This window comes from Scardinius erythrophthalmus, assembly GCF_964197995.2.
Source record: "Scardinius erythrophthalmus genome assembly, chromosome: 25".
Classification (NCBI taxonomy): Eukaryota; Metazoa; Chordata; class Actinopteri; order Cypriniformes; family Leuciscidae; genus Scardinius; species Scardinius erythrophthalmus.
This window is the reverse complement of record NC_138245.1, coordinates 23,603,466-23,617,644: the sequence shown is the minus strand read 5'-3', so window position 1 is coordinate 23,617,644 and position 14,179 is coordinate 23,603,466. Positions and strand designations below refer to the sequence as shown.

Here is a 14,179-nt window from a genome sequence, read left to right as displayed (position 1 = left end):
GCTATTGTCGACAAGGCTGTGGCATAAGCGCTGCTCTCACGAGGTGAATGATCAGTGTGAAACCACTCTCCTGACCTCGGGGTATTTTGTTGTATTGTTTACCGATCAGCTTTTTTTCCTTCAGTCAGTCCTCCCTCCGCGCCTTGGCGAGAGATAAAACGTTTGACAGGTCAGTCGGTCACAGTCCCCCCAGCTGACTGTGCTTACCATTGAGATAATGAGAGGGATTCCTCTCTTTCTCCGCCCTAACCCTCCCTCACTTTCTCTCTGCCTACTTGCACAGATTCAGTCTTTCTCTCATCCCTCCCTCCTTCTCAGCAGTGTTAAATGTGCCGTGGAGAGGGCAGAGAGGTCTCCCCTCAGCAGCTAAGAGCCCCGCTTGGCGTCAGTCATGCTCTCCCTGCAGTGCCGTGTCAGACACAGGCTCAAATCAATGCGGGTCAAAACCTTCGCCTGCCCTTCTGCTGTCCGCAAATCTAACAGCTCAGCTCGCCAAAGCCGGCCACCTGCGCCGGAGCCTGATAGACTGTGGAGAGTCTGGGGATTGTAACAGGAGAGTGAGAACTGATGCTTTCTCAGATGTAAACAATGATAAGTGACATATCAGTTGTACAGATGAGTTTTTTTCTGGTCTGGGTGTGTTGAAGATGAGTTTTTGGAAACAATATCTCACAGGAAAAAAGATCCTGAAGATGTCTGGCACTATTATGCAGTGTATTCCCAAAGAAAATGCAGTATTTAAAGGCATATTTCACCCAAAAATGAAGATTCTTTCATCATTTGCTCACTCTCATGTCTTTCTGAACCCTTGTGACTTTCTTTTGCAGCAGTGTTCACGCTGCTTTTTCTCTCTCCATACTTTCTATTAAAGTGAATAGTTACTGGGGCTGTCAAGCTCCAAAAAGGTCAAAAAAGTAGCACAAAAGTAACACTGCAAAATAATAATAAAATTTCATAAAATATTTGTATTATTGTGTTGTTTCTAGAAAAAAAAAATCAAATGTCAAATTAAAGATGTTAAAACATCGATATTACAAGCACATAAACCTAATAAATTTGGTTTGTTTTATGTTTAAACAATTTTTACAATAAGTCCCATTTGTTAACATACATTAACTACATCATTAATTTAATTAACAATGAAAAGTACTTCTAAAGCATTTATTAACTGCAGTTAATGTTAATTTCAACATTTGCTAATACCTTATTATAATCAAAAGTTATATCTGTTAATATTATTTAATGGGCCTGAGCTAACATGAACTTACAATGAACAGTTGTATAAATACCGTAACAAATGCTCATTGTTAGTTAATGCATTAACGAACATTAACTAGTAGGACCTTATTGTATAATGTTACCAAACAAAAATACAAATTGGGGTAAGTAAAATCAGCTTAATTTAAGATATTTTCTCTGGAAATGTCTTAATGCAATATTGATTCTGGAATAAATGTTTTGTTTTAAGTATGTTTAGTAAGTATATTTAAGTATAAGTATATTTTTACTGTAAAATAAGATGAAAATACAGATTAATAAATGTTTTGTTCATACGACTTGTGAAGCCATAAAATAATGTGGAAAAGTCTGAAATTGTATTTGTTTGTTCAATATCTTCCCATTTGCCATAGGTCACTAAACTAGATTTAACATTCAATGTATTGTTAATAGTCACAAGACACAAGAGCCGATGATGATGCCTGTAAAATGGCAAATCTGCCTCATTTCTTTTTCGGGTTACACAGATGAAAGAATCTCAGGTTTGTAATAACATGAGAGAATTTTCATTTTTAGCTGAACTATTCCTATAAAAATACTGCATTTTCTATAGGGAAGAACTGCAGGATGGTGTCAGCCTGAAAACCTCTTTGTGGCACATTATTTACATTGGATCTTTTTTCCCTTTGAGGTACATTGTCAGATTATTGTGGTTTAGATTTTGGGAGACCTTTCAACTCCAGCTGTGGAGCTTTTTGGTGGTTCTAGTCTTTGCCTCTCGTACAAGCATCCCTCCTCTTTCCCTCTCTCACTTTCTCGCTCTCCCTCCCCCATATACGTGATTGAGATTTGTCTAGACGGGCCCTAGAACACAGGCACTGCAACCATGGGGACTCTTCATAACAAGCTCGTTATGCAAACGCATCTGATTGGATGGCGCTGTTCCATTGGCTGCTGCAGTGGAGAGAGCCCCCCCCCCCACACCCAACACTGCACAGTTTGGTTTCCATGGCAACTCCGAACGGCTGCTGGTGGATCTTGTGCGCTCTGCGGCAATGCCGGCCTACCCTGCACTGAGGAGACGTCTGCCAGCCAGTGCACAGCTGCAGCACAGCAACAGGCTTTCTCCAATCACACACACACACTCACACAATAATTCACGCGCAGAAACGTGCGTTCTCTAGCAGTATGATCATTTTGATTGGTTTCCCTGCTTCCAGATGTTACTAATAATAGTGTCGTAATGATCTGTTTTTTTCCTTTATTGAAAATGTGGAGTTGATTGTACATTTATCAATAGTTATGCCACAGTAAAAGCCTGTTTTTAATTAGGCCTAAAATCTATAGATGCAATGTCTTAACCAGTTTAAAGGATCTCTGTTTCAATGCTCCTTCAAAGTACTGAAGTTATATTTTTCCAGAGGCAAGACTTTTGTGCTCCTGAATACTTAAATTGTCCATTATAAAGTGCATTATAGTGCTATTTTTAATAAGCCTGCACCAAAGTCGCTTTAGGACAAGTCAGTTGACTTGATAACTAGCTATTTTCTGTGTACAGTGGGCATAAGCATACATAGCTACAATGAATGGGGTAATTCATATAATAGTAATAATATCATCATACAAAATTATAATTATTATTATTATGATCTCTTTGACAAAAATATATCACTATTGTAATACAACTGTACTGTAAAATAAAAAATATATTTTATATTGTAATAATTATTTTACAGTAGTGAAATTACAATTCTTATGTCTTTATTTCTACACTTGCAAGAGTTAAATCCTTGAACATTTATTTTGGCTTAAAACTGCCGGGAGACCTTAGAGTTAGTTCACCCAAAAATGAAAATTCTGTCATCATTTACTCACCCTCATGTCGTTCCAAACCCATAAGATTTTCGTTTTCGTTTTCTTTAAAACACAAATCAAAATATTTTAATAAAATTTGAAAGATTTCTGACCCTCTATTGACAGTTCATGCAACTACCACTTTGACCCTTCAAAAAGTTCATAAAGAGATCCTAAAACTAATTTATAAGAATGTAGTTAAGTCCAAATTTTCTGAAGAGACATGGTTGCTTTTTATGACGAACATATTTTATTTAGGCTTTTATTCACATATAAACATTAATCAACACACACATCAGATATGGTAGCTTGACGTGCGAGAACCAATGAGGTTCATTCTCGTGTTACGCAGCATGTTTGAGCTTCTATAAGAACCAATGAGATTTGTTCTTACGCATCAATCACATACAGTTGAGCTTCTGTTTATATTTGCTAATATTTAACTAAACCGTTGATACATATGTATTAGTTTACAATCTCTTTATGAACAACCAAGCGACAAAGTGGTAGTTTTGTGGCCTGTCAATGGTGGGATGAACTTGCCCTTTAATTTTCTGCGACTACAGGTTGTCAAATGCTTCTCATTGCAAATTTAGTGAAAGGCTGTCATCATCTTGGAATTATGGTTTATTATGGGAATGTGAAAAGAAAGCATAACTGGCACACGTTGTGTTCCCAATTGCACATTGAACAGCATCATCATGAGCTGTTCATGTTTAAATGAACACAGTGCTGCGCTTCACTCTGAAACACGCAGCGCATCAGCGATTTTATAAGAGCACTGAGCCATATTGCTATTTCAATGTTAGTTTGACAGATGCTTTGCTAAAGCAATGGCACAAAACATAACGGTAAAGATTTATCATGACAAGTATATTTTCGGTTAATTATGAATCATCTGGTTTGATTATCATTATGGTAATTAATGGGAAACACTGGCTACTTTGTTACTTTGTTGTACTGTTTGTTAAGATCATGTTTGAATCAGCAATAATTCAACAATGGTATCATAAATTGTGCTTCACACTAAAATCACACTTAAACCTGAAAAGTATCTTTCAGGTGGGTCCGGGAAATGTATGTGCAAACTCCACTAAAAAGCAGATTGGCTCTTTTAACTGAAAATCTAGACTGGACATTAATTCCTACAGCCGCCATATTGAGCATAACAATTTCTCCCATTAATGTCTGTGCTTGCACCCACAGGGGCTTCCTAGCGGGCTGGATGACATGTCAGATAGAGAGGATCGTGGTCACAGGTCGGGGAGTGAGAGCAGCACCTACAGCACCCTGAAGAAGAAAAAGAAGAAACCCAAAGAGAAGAAGGAGAGGAAAACAAAACAGCGAAAGAAAGAGGACGATGAGGACGATGATGACGACGATGATGGAAACATGAAGGTTCTCACATAGAAATTCTCTATTATGCTCTATTAGCCGGGGGAATAAATGAATAACGGTTTCTCATGTGACACCAGGAACCAAAGTCATCCAGTCAGCTGATGCAAGAGTGGGGTCTCGAAGATGTGCAGTATGCCTTCTCAGAGGACGACTATAAAACTATCACCAACTACAAAGCCTTTAGCCAGTTTCTTAGGTAGGATTTTAAAGTCCTTCTGCTTGGACGTTCTAAAGCTCTGCTGTCAAGACGTTGTGTTCTATTTTAAAACATTCCTTCTGGCAAGTGCTAATGCCTGTATGAAGTAATTACATTATGATGACAGGTTTTCTAATAACAGGGATTGAAACAAGATGAGCTGTCAGACCCACACAATGCACGTCTATTGTAACCAGCATGATATGATATAATGTGACACTTTTTTAGTATATATTTCCAATTTCTGAGAACATCCTTTTCCTAGAGTAAAATCACCACAATGCATGGCATATTGAATAGGTTTTCTTTTGCCATTTTTCTTTGTGGTTAGGCCCCTCATTGCCAAGAAGAACCCCAAGATCCCCATGTCAAAAATGATGACAGTGCTTGGAGCAAAATGGAGAGAGTTCAGCGCGAACAACCCTTTCAAAGGCACCTCTGCAACTGCTGTGGCGGCTGCTGTGGCGGCTGCTGTGGAAACTGTCAATGTGGCTCCGCCCATTTGTATTAGAAGTATCCAACAGATCTCACCATCTGGGCCAATCAAAAAAGCCAAAACCAAAGAGGGAAAGGGTAACGTAATAATCGTTTTGTTTATCTAGGGTTGGATTTCCAAAGCAGTTAGTGGAGGTTTTTACATTGTTTACATATGTAACATGATTCATGATTGACATTTGGTAATTCTTTATCCAAATGTGCTTGCTTGTGTAATTTCATCCTATGAATGATAAGTGTAAGTATTTTAACATCGAAATATTAATTAATTAGTATAATTTAACTTTGTTGTATACATATATCATTTCAGCTTCTTTACAAAAATGCAGGTTTGCAAACGTAAAAATGTGTTTTATTTATGTCTGAAGAATGGAGTATTGTTTTCAGATCTCACAAAAAACGTTTCTGTTTTGTTTATCTCATCTGGACTGCATTGCAGGGCCTGGTGCAAAAAAAAAAAGTAAGTCAGTGAAAGAAACAAAAAAGAAAGGGAAACCGAAGAAGTCCAAATCGAAAGCAGGCCAGGGTGGAAAAAGGAAAAAAGGATCTTCGGTGAGTGCCGTTTCACTGTCTGAAAACTTACAAGGGCTTAACCTATATCACATGGAAAGATTCCCTAGATTTGTTTTACCGTTCCTAATAGTTTCCACTTCCCAGAACAATTAATGAATTGTTGGTATATATATTCTTGCCTAGATTTCTGGTTCCACCCAGTTTTATTAGGTACTTTCTGAAGTTGGTTTTCATGTTATGACCTTCTCATTTTTAGTAGTTTCTGATCTGAGGCTTTTTAACGTTTCATTTCTTAGAGCGAGGAAGATTTCCTGGATGACTTTTCAGACTTTGATGACATCAGCATTCACAGTGCCTCGGTACTCTCTGACACTTCAGCGGCACCAAAAAAGAAGTCGACCCGCCGAGGGCGAAAAAAAAGAAAAAGTGAAGTGCTTTTACTATTTATTATAATAATTATAATTGTAGTAATTTAGTAATTTTGTTATGTGCGTTTGTCATTATTATTATTAAAAATTTCTGAATAGTTTTTCTTGAAGTCAGTTTCAGTTTATTTCAGTTTTAGTTTGTTTTATTTCAGTTTCTAATTTTAGTTTAGTTTAAATTTTTAATCTAATATTTATATTAGATTTTATTTCAGATTTATTTCAAATAACAAAAAAGGTTAAAAGGTTTGTGGTCAGTAAGCTTCTATGCTTACCAGGGCTGCATTTTTTTGATCAACAATGTAGTAATATCTGTATTATCGTTGAATATTATTATAATTTATTATATATTTAATATAGTTTATAGAATATATCATTCTAATAAGCTGATTTGATGCTCAAGAAACTTTTCTTATTATTATCAGTATTGAAAACAGTTGTGCTGCTTAACATTTTTGTGGAAACTGAAGTCTTTGATGAATAGAAAGTTCAAAAGAACAGAACTGATTTTAATTAGACTTCTTTTGTAGACATTATAAATGTATTTACTGCCACTTTTGATCAATTTTGATTCAATCCTTGCTGAATAAAACTAATAATTTCTTTCTTTCAAAAAAGTCTTACTGACCCCAAACTTGAGCAGTAGTGTCTTAATGACAGAATGATTGTTGTACTGAAATATTGTTTTTAAAATTATAAAGTATAATGTGTTGAAATTGCACAATACTTATATTCCATAAAACAATAACAGGTTTCTCATTAAACTGTATTCGTGTAGGAGAGGATGGAGACGGCTACGAGACAGACCATCAAGACTACTGTGAGGTTTGTCAGCAGGGAGGAGAGATCATTCTATGTGACACCTGTCCCAGAGCATATCACCTGGTGTGTCTGGATCCAGAACTGGAGAAAGCCCCAGAAGGCAAATGGAGCTGTCCCCACTGCGTGAGGAAATAGCTTCCTGCTTAACAACAAGCACATACATGCAAAACAATACATTCTAGTATATTCAAGGCCACAGAACCTGTGCTATTTGAATTGACAGTTTACCGCCTCATCTCTCAGGAAAAAGAAGGCATTCAGTGGGAGGCCAAAGATGACGAGGAGGAGGAAGACGAGGTTGCAGGTGAGGAGGAAGATGACCACATGGAGTTTTGCAGAGTGTGTAAGGATGGAGGAGAGCTGCTGTGCTGTGATACCTGCCCTTCCTCTTACCACATCCACTGTCTCAACCCACCTCTTCCTGAGATTCCCAATGGAGAGTGGCTGTGTCCACGATGCATGGTGAGAAACGTATGCATGGGTCAGTTCAGGTCAATGCAGTCGCAAAGCAATCATTTTCTCTGAGACAAATCGCAGTCTCTCAAGTAGCTGAAAATAAAACTCGCTTTGAAGATGATATGTGTGATATATTTCATGATAAGGTTTTTAAAAGTGTCCATTTTCATGATATCAAACATAAAAGTCACCTTCAATTTTTTTTGTTTATTAGAAATGATTTTTCTGTGCACACCATTATTATTACTATAAAAAAAATTGTACCCATCTTGTACCCTCAAAAACAGCAAAATTTTAAAATATTATTATAATGTAAAATAACTATTATCTATTTTAATATTTTTTTTAATGTGATTTTCAGCAGCCATTACTCTTCAGTCTTCAGTGTCACAAATATTCTTCTTCATTCTAATATGCTGATTTGGTGATCAAGAAACATTTCTTATCATCAGTGTTGAAAAGAGTTGTGCTGCTTAATTTTTGTGGAAACCATGATACATTTTTTCAGGATTCTTTGATAGATATAATGTAAAAAAGCAGCATAAGTATGACTTAGCAAATGTTTATGTATGTATATATATATATCAAGTTATGCTTGAATGAAACTCAAACCGCAAGTAAATATAGAAATTGTTTTGAACATTGATTGCAGTTGAACAATATTCCTTATCCACATTTCCCCTAGTGCCCACCGCTAAAAGGGAAAGTCCAGAAGATTCTGCACTGGGCGTGGGGCGATCCTCCTCTACCACCTGAGGTTCCCCCTGGACAGGATGGAGAGAAAGTGGATGGTTTGGCCAAAATACCACTGAAGGGCCGTCCAGAGAGGCAGCTGTTTGTGAAATGGGCTGGCCTGTCCTACTGGCACTGCTCCTGGGTCAGCGAACTCCAGGTGGGATTCCCACATTACCTCAGCAGAGTCAACGTTAATTAAATCATGAATGCTCTTTTGGCTTGTTCCTGTATCTCAGCATAAGTTCTTTCCCTTGATGCAGTTGGAGCTATATCACACAGTAATGTACCGTAACTACCAGCGGAAGAACGACATGGACGAACCGCCACCGTACGACTATGGCTCTGGGGAGGAGGAGCTTAACAACGAGAAGAGGAGGAGCAAAGACCCTCAGTATGCAGCCATGGAGGAACAATTCTACCGCTACGGCATCAAGCCGGAATGGATGATCATTCACCGGATTCACAACCACAGGTACGGTGGGCCACAGTCACTTCTGCTAAAGCTACTCTGCTGAAAATTCTGATTTATTTAAATGCTTTAAGACTGTGTTGTGTATGTTGAAGTTTTGATAAGGATGGAGATGTACACTATCTGATCAAGTGGAGAGATTTGCCATATGACCAGTGCACCTGGGAGGCTGATGACTTCATTGTCCCAGATTATGACAGCTTTAAACAAGCCTACTGGGACCACAGGTAAGCCGTTTCAAGTTTGGATGTAGATTTAGATGGTACATCAACACGAATGTAGAACTTTCCTGAAGAGGGTACTAAATATTGTATGGCCTGAAGCTCTTAATCATCAGCCTTAGAAATTCAAGTGAAATATTTTATATTTATAATTTCTTTATTAAGTGGAACAGTAAAGAAGATTTTTAGCTGAAACCGTGGTCCTTGGTGATTCATATAATGCAAGTTAATAGCTACCGTTACTTTGAGAGTAAAAAAAAACATATATAGGCAAAACAAAAATAATAAGTGTAACTGAATATTATTTCCATTAATATTAAAATATAATTTTTTATATTTTTTTACAATAACTTTGGTTGAATGGTTGAACGGTTGAACTTTAGAAATGTAGTAAAAACTATAATGAATGGAAAAATGTGTCATGCTCTAGAAAGTATTTCATAGTATATATTTTTACATTTTTTAAATTTTCATATTTTAATGGTAGTTTTGCTATTTAGAATTAGTTCATATTTTTTTTTACTACAATAACAGTATAAATACATTTTTCGTTTTTATACTGTAAATTACATATCAGTTAAATAGGTCAAAATTATGACCACAATTGTAAGGCAGAAATACAGATATTTGATGGGTTTAAAACTAAACTGTTTATTAGGGGTGCACGATGATATCGGCACAATATTGGTATCAGCCGATAAAAGCATTAAATGACCATCATCGGCATCGGCCGATATGAATATTTCTGCCGATGAGCCTTGCCGATAGGGTGGCGTGTTTCCTATGTGCACGTGACGACTGTGAACGTAGCATGAGCCAGCAAACTTAAGGCATTCCGAGAATGGGCGTCAGTTTGGTTTTAAATGTTCTGGGGACAGAGACACATTTGCAAGTGCATTTTCAGAAGTGCTGGGTACAATGACGCAGTAATTTTTTTCTCTTTAGTGCAGATCACGTTTGATGTCCTGTAGCTTACTAATGTAAGCTCTCCAAGCTACTATGCTCTCCACAGAGCATAAAATATTCATTTTATTTTATTTTATTTTTCGTCTTCGCATTTATGAGGAAAAACAGTGACAGGACGTGAATCGCTCTGAAACCGGCACTAAAAGACTGCTTTAAAACTTTCACAGAGACCTCAAACAGAAAGCACAAAGCCTTTCTAAGTGAATTTCGTTTTGTATTAATTAAATAAAATAAATAAAAGTATCTTGATTTTAATCAATGTTTCATCAACCAATTGCCTGGATTTAATAAATAATAAGTAAAGCAGATAATAGATAATAGATAGGCTATCACGACACGGAGGCGCCCGCGATTGAACTGGAGTGAACTTAGTCTCATAAATGAAACGAAACTCAGCATAGCCTACTTGCCTCACAGACCTGAGAAATATATCTATTATCTACAGAACGCTTGAAATCATATTTTTAAACAGAACAATTCAAAATGAAAGAAAACTATGTAATCCGAAATGTGCATTTCTCTCTGGCGCGTTCACTACTGCGAAGATCGCGAGTCATCGTCAACTTCATCTTTGCAGCCGACACAGAAAACACTTGTTTATTAATAAACAATTAAAATGTCTCCTTGCTATATTTGACATATTCATAATCATTACTTTTGCGGTTCTTTGTGACAGCTTTTAGTTGCTTTATTGGCAGCGCCACCCTTACATGTTACATGAACGGGTCACCACTGCATCAGCACTGAAAACAGGGGAGCATTTGGTAGACCTGTTCAAGTAGAAGATGTAGCCTATATTTTTTATTTGAAAATGTATTTTTATTTATTTTACTCCTAAGGACTGAAGTTTGAAGTCTGAACTTAAAAATAAAATGTGGCACTGGCATATCAGTTATTCTCCAAGTGAAATAATTTACCTATTTTTCAGGGGTGAATGTCTGTCTACATTTGTAAAATTATACATTTATGGTAGAATCAAATGTTGTTTTGTTTGTCTTGTGTATTGCCTTATCTACAACACATGAGTGTAATACGGTGAAGGTACAGGAGAGAGACTTGGATTTCTCTTCAGTAAAATTAAAGTGTAAATATATCAGGGGAAAATGTGTATATATATCGGTATCGGTATCAGTATTGGACACAATTAGTTTGAAAATATCGGCATATCGAATATCGGCCAAAATGCAATATCGTGCATCCGTACTGTTTATGCTAGGTTCACTTTATGTTAAATCATATTTTATCTATATCTAATACGATAAACTTCTCACAATCATTTTTTTTTTTTTGTGTGTGCATGTAATGCTTAAAAAATAAAGTAATGGAACGCTATGTGTGAAAAGCACTTACACTTGCACTTTTTCCAGGAATCAGGTGCTCGGTGAAAGTTATCACCCCCTGCTGTTTAGAAAGGAAAAGAGACTCAAAGAGGAAGGGAAGAGGAGAGAACCTCCACCAGACACTCCAGTTGTGGATGTGAGTGGCTATTTTGCTTAATGTATTTTTGCCACTTTTTCAGTTTTCACTTTTTTTGCCTAGATTAAATCCCATTATCACTCCCTCCCAAATGTATGTCATTGGACACAGCCCACCATCAAGTTTGAACAGCAGACATGGTACATCGATGACACAGGGGGAACTTTGCACCCATACCAGCTGGAAGGCCTGAACTGGTTGCGCTTCTCTTGGGCCCAAGGAACCGACACAATCTTGGCTGATGAAATGGGCCTTGGCAAGACTGTGCAGACTATAGTGTTCCTGTACTCACTCTACAAAGAGGTCTGGGCTCCACTTGAACTTTCTTTCAAATGCATTTGAGAGTGGAAGGAAACAGAGTGTAACTGAGTTGCTTGTTTCAGGGTCACTCCAAAGGGCCGTTTCTGGTCAGTGCGCCACTCTCCACCATCATCAACTGGGAGAGAGAGTTCGAGATGTGGGCTCCGGATTTCTATGTGGTGACTTACACCGGGGACAAAGACAGCAGGGCCGTCATACGCGAGAATGAATTTACCTTCGAGGACAGCGCCGTCAAATCGGGTCGCAAGGTTTTCCGCATGAAGGTGAGAGAATGTTGTTTATTAACGTCAACCCGATATTATAATTAATTCACAGTGAAACATTCTAATGCTTTTTACCATGTTCCAAACAAAACAATATTTTGCACCAAAACACTTTTTTGTTCACAAATTTCAAAGATTTTTACTGGTACTTGAATACAATTTTCAGCATCCAAAAAAATGTACAAAGTATCCTAGCTTCTGAAAGGTTTAATTTAGAGATGCATTGTTTCTGATCAGAGTCAGTTGTTATATCGCACTTTTCCATCACAGAAGGACACGCCGATAAAGTTTCATGTCCTGCTGACATCATATGAACTGATCACCATTGATCAGGCCATACTTGGCTCTATTACCTGGGCTTGTCTGGTTGTGGATGAAGCTCACCGACTAAAGAATAACCAGTCAAAGGTACAGAATTCAAGGAGAGATTTACATTTGCTTTGCTGACATCATCATAGTCATAACAATTGTAAAATGTAAAATATATATTTTTTTATTACTAATATTAAATATTTGATTTATAACCAGTTTATATATATATATATATATATATATATATATATATATATATATATATATATATATATATATATTTCTTTTTTTTACATTTTACATTTTACCTTAGTTGTACATTGTTTAAAATCCTAAAAAAATTATGTAATAAAAACTAAAACATTTTCAGGTTTAAATTAGATTTTGAATAGCAGATTTTTCAGTGTCTCTGACTTTTGTGCCCCACTTTATATCGTAATATTATAATTTATAGGTTTAAATATTTTTAAGGTTACTTAAAAAATTATAATCAATAAATCAACGCTCAGTTTTTCAGAATTCTGAATGGCTACAAAATCTACTATAAGCTGCTCCTGACCGGAACCCCTTTGCAGAACAATCTCGAAGAGCTTTTTCACCTGCTCAACTTTCTCACCCCGGAGCGCTTCAAGTAAGATTGCAGACTGCATGATTCACCTGGTGATTCATACTGTAGATCCGCTCGTAGAATAATGATCCCCCGCAGAGCAATCTCAGGGCTTATAATGGAACATGTTTTTCATATTTTCAATTCTATCTTCCCTTATATCCAAATGAAAATGTTGCTGTGCGCAGTAACCTGGAGGGCTTTCTGGAGGAGTTTGCGGACATCTCGAAAGAGGACCAGATTAAAAAACTACATGACCTGCTGGGGCCACACATGCTCAGAAGACTGAAGGCAGATGTGTTTAAGAACATGCCGGCAAAAACCGAGCTCATAGTGCGAGTAGAACTCAGCCCCATGCAGAAGTCAGTCATAGTTTGTCTCTTCCTAATGCTTAAGTTTTTATTTTTATTTCCATTAATGTTAATTTATTTCAAGTAATAAAAAAAAAAAAATGTTTTATGGTTTTACTTTTCCATTAACTATAATACCCCTGTTTCACATGCAAGATCATTTCATATTTTTTTCTCTCACAGAAAATACTACAAGTTCATTTTAACACGGAACTTTGAGGCATTGAATTCCAAGGGAGGAGGGAACCAGGTGTCCCTTCTTAACATCATGATGGACTTGAAGAAATGCTGCAACCATCCCTACTTGTTTCCAGTGGCTGCAGTGGTGAGGAGGGGTGGGGAGGAGAACATATGGAGGCCCCCAATTTATACCCCTGCTGTTGTTTATTTTTAGCACATGTAATGGCAATACAGTTTCTGTTTTATAAGAGCTATTTAAAGGCTGAGAAGCTTTTGTTCAGGAGTGTATTGTTTCTTTGTGTCTGAAGCGAATTTGATGCATAATACTAGCCTTATATTACATTCTCTTGTTCATGGACAAAAAGTTCTGGCATATTGAAGTTGTTTAGGTCACCTTTCTTTATATAATGCTATTATACAATACAGATTCACAGTAATAAACAGGAGAATAACAGAATCAGTGATGCAAACGTCATCAAATATGATCCTTAAATGAATTATTTTACTATCAGAAGTTAATATCAAATGTTACAAAAGATTTGTATGTGATATAAATGCAGTTTTTTCTTTTAAACGTTCTATTCATCAAAGAATCCTGACAAAAAAAAAAGATCACGTTTTCCACAAAAAACTGTTATACTGTTATTATAATTTTTATTGATAATAATAAGAAATGTTTTCATGTTTCATCTAAGGATCATGTAACACTGAAGACTGAAAATTCAGCTTTGCCATCACAATAATAATAATAAAAAAAAAATTGTAAATGAAATAAAATTTAAATTGTAATATTTCATATTTAATGTGATATTTCAGTTTTTTTCATCAAATAATTGCAGCCTTGGTCAGCATACGATATGGCATTATGTATAGTGTTTAAAATAACTTGATTTCAATAATGT

The 14,179-nt window shown here is 36.5% G+C and overlaps 1 protein-coding gene across 1 annotated transcript in view; it reads left to right on the top strand.

Moving 5' to 3' along the window:
- chd5 (chromodomain helicase DNA binding protein 5) overlaps window positions 1-14,179 on the top strand; it is a 34,952-nt gene that overhangs the window by 6,437 nt on the left and 14,336 nt on the right. The window contains exons 3-19 of the mRNA XM_081356977.1: window positions 4,279-4,470; window positions 4,548-4,666; window positions 4,998-5,239; window positions 5,601-5,713; window positions 5,971-6,100; window positions 6,878-7,044; window positions 7,165-7,383; window positions 8,063-8,269; window positions 8,373-8,584; window positions 8,677-8,808; window positions 11,136-11,244; window positions 11,356-11,547; window positions 11,628-11,828; window positions 12,099-12,236; window positions 12,650-12,771; window positions 12,936-13,109; window positions 13,281-13,422. Coding sequence (XP_081213103.1) covers window positions 4,279-4,470; window positions 4,548-4,666; window positions 4,998-5,239; window positions 5,601-5,713; window positions 5,971-6,100; window positions 6,878-7,044; window positions 7,165-7,383; window positions 8,063-8,269; window positions 8,373-8,584; window positions 8,677-8,808; window positions 11,136-11,244; window positions 11,356-11,547; window positions 11,628-11,828; window positions 12,099-12,236; window positions 12,650-12,771; window positions 12,936-13,109; window positions 13,281-13,422 — 2,811 coding nt within the window. The remainder of the gene's footprint in view (window positions 1-4,278; window positions 4,471-4,547; window positions 4,667-4,997; window positions 5,240-5,600; window positions 5,714-5,970; window positions 6,101-6,877; window positions 7,045-7,164; window positions 7,384-8,062; window positions 8,270-8,372; window positions 8,585-8,676; window positions 8,809-11,135; window positions 11,245-11,355; window positions 11,548-11,627; window positions 11,829-12,098; window positions 12,237-12,649; window positions 12,772-12,935; window positions 13,110-13,280; window positions 13,423-14,179) is intronic.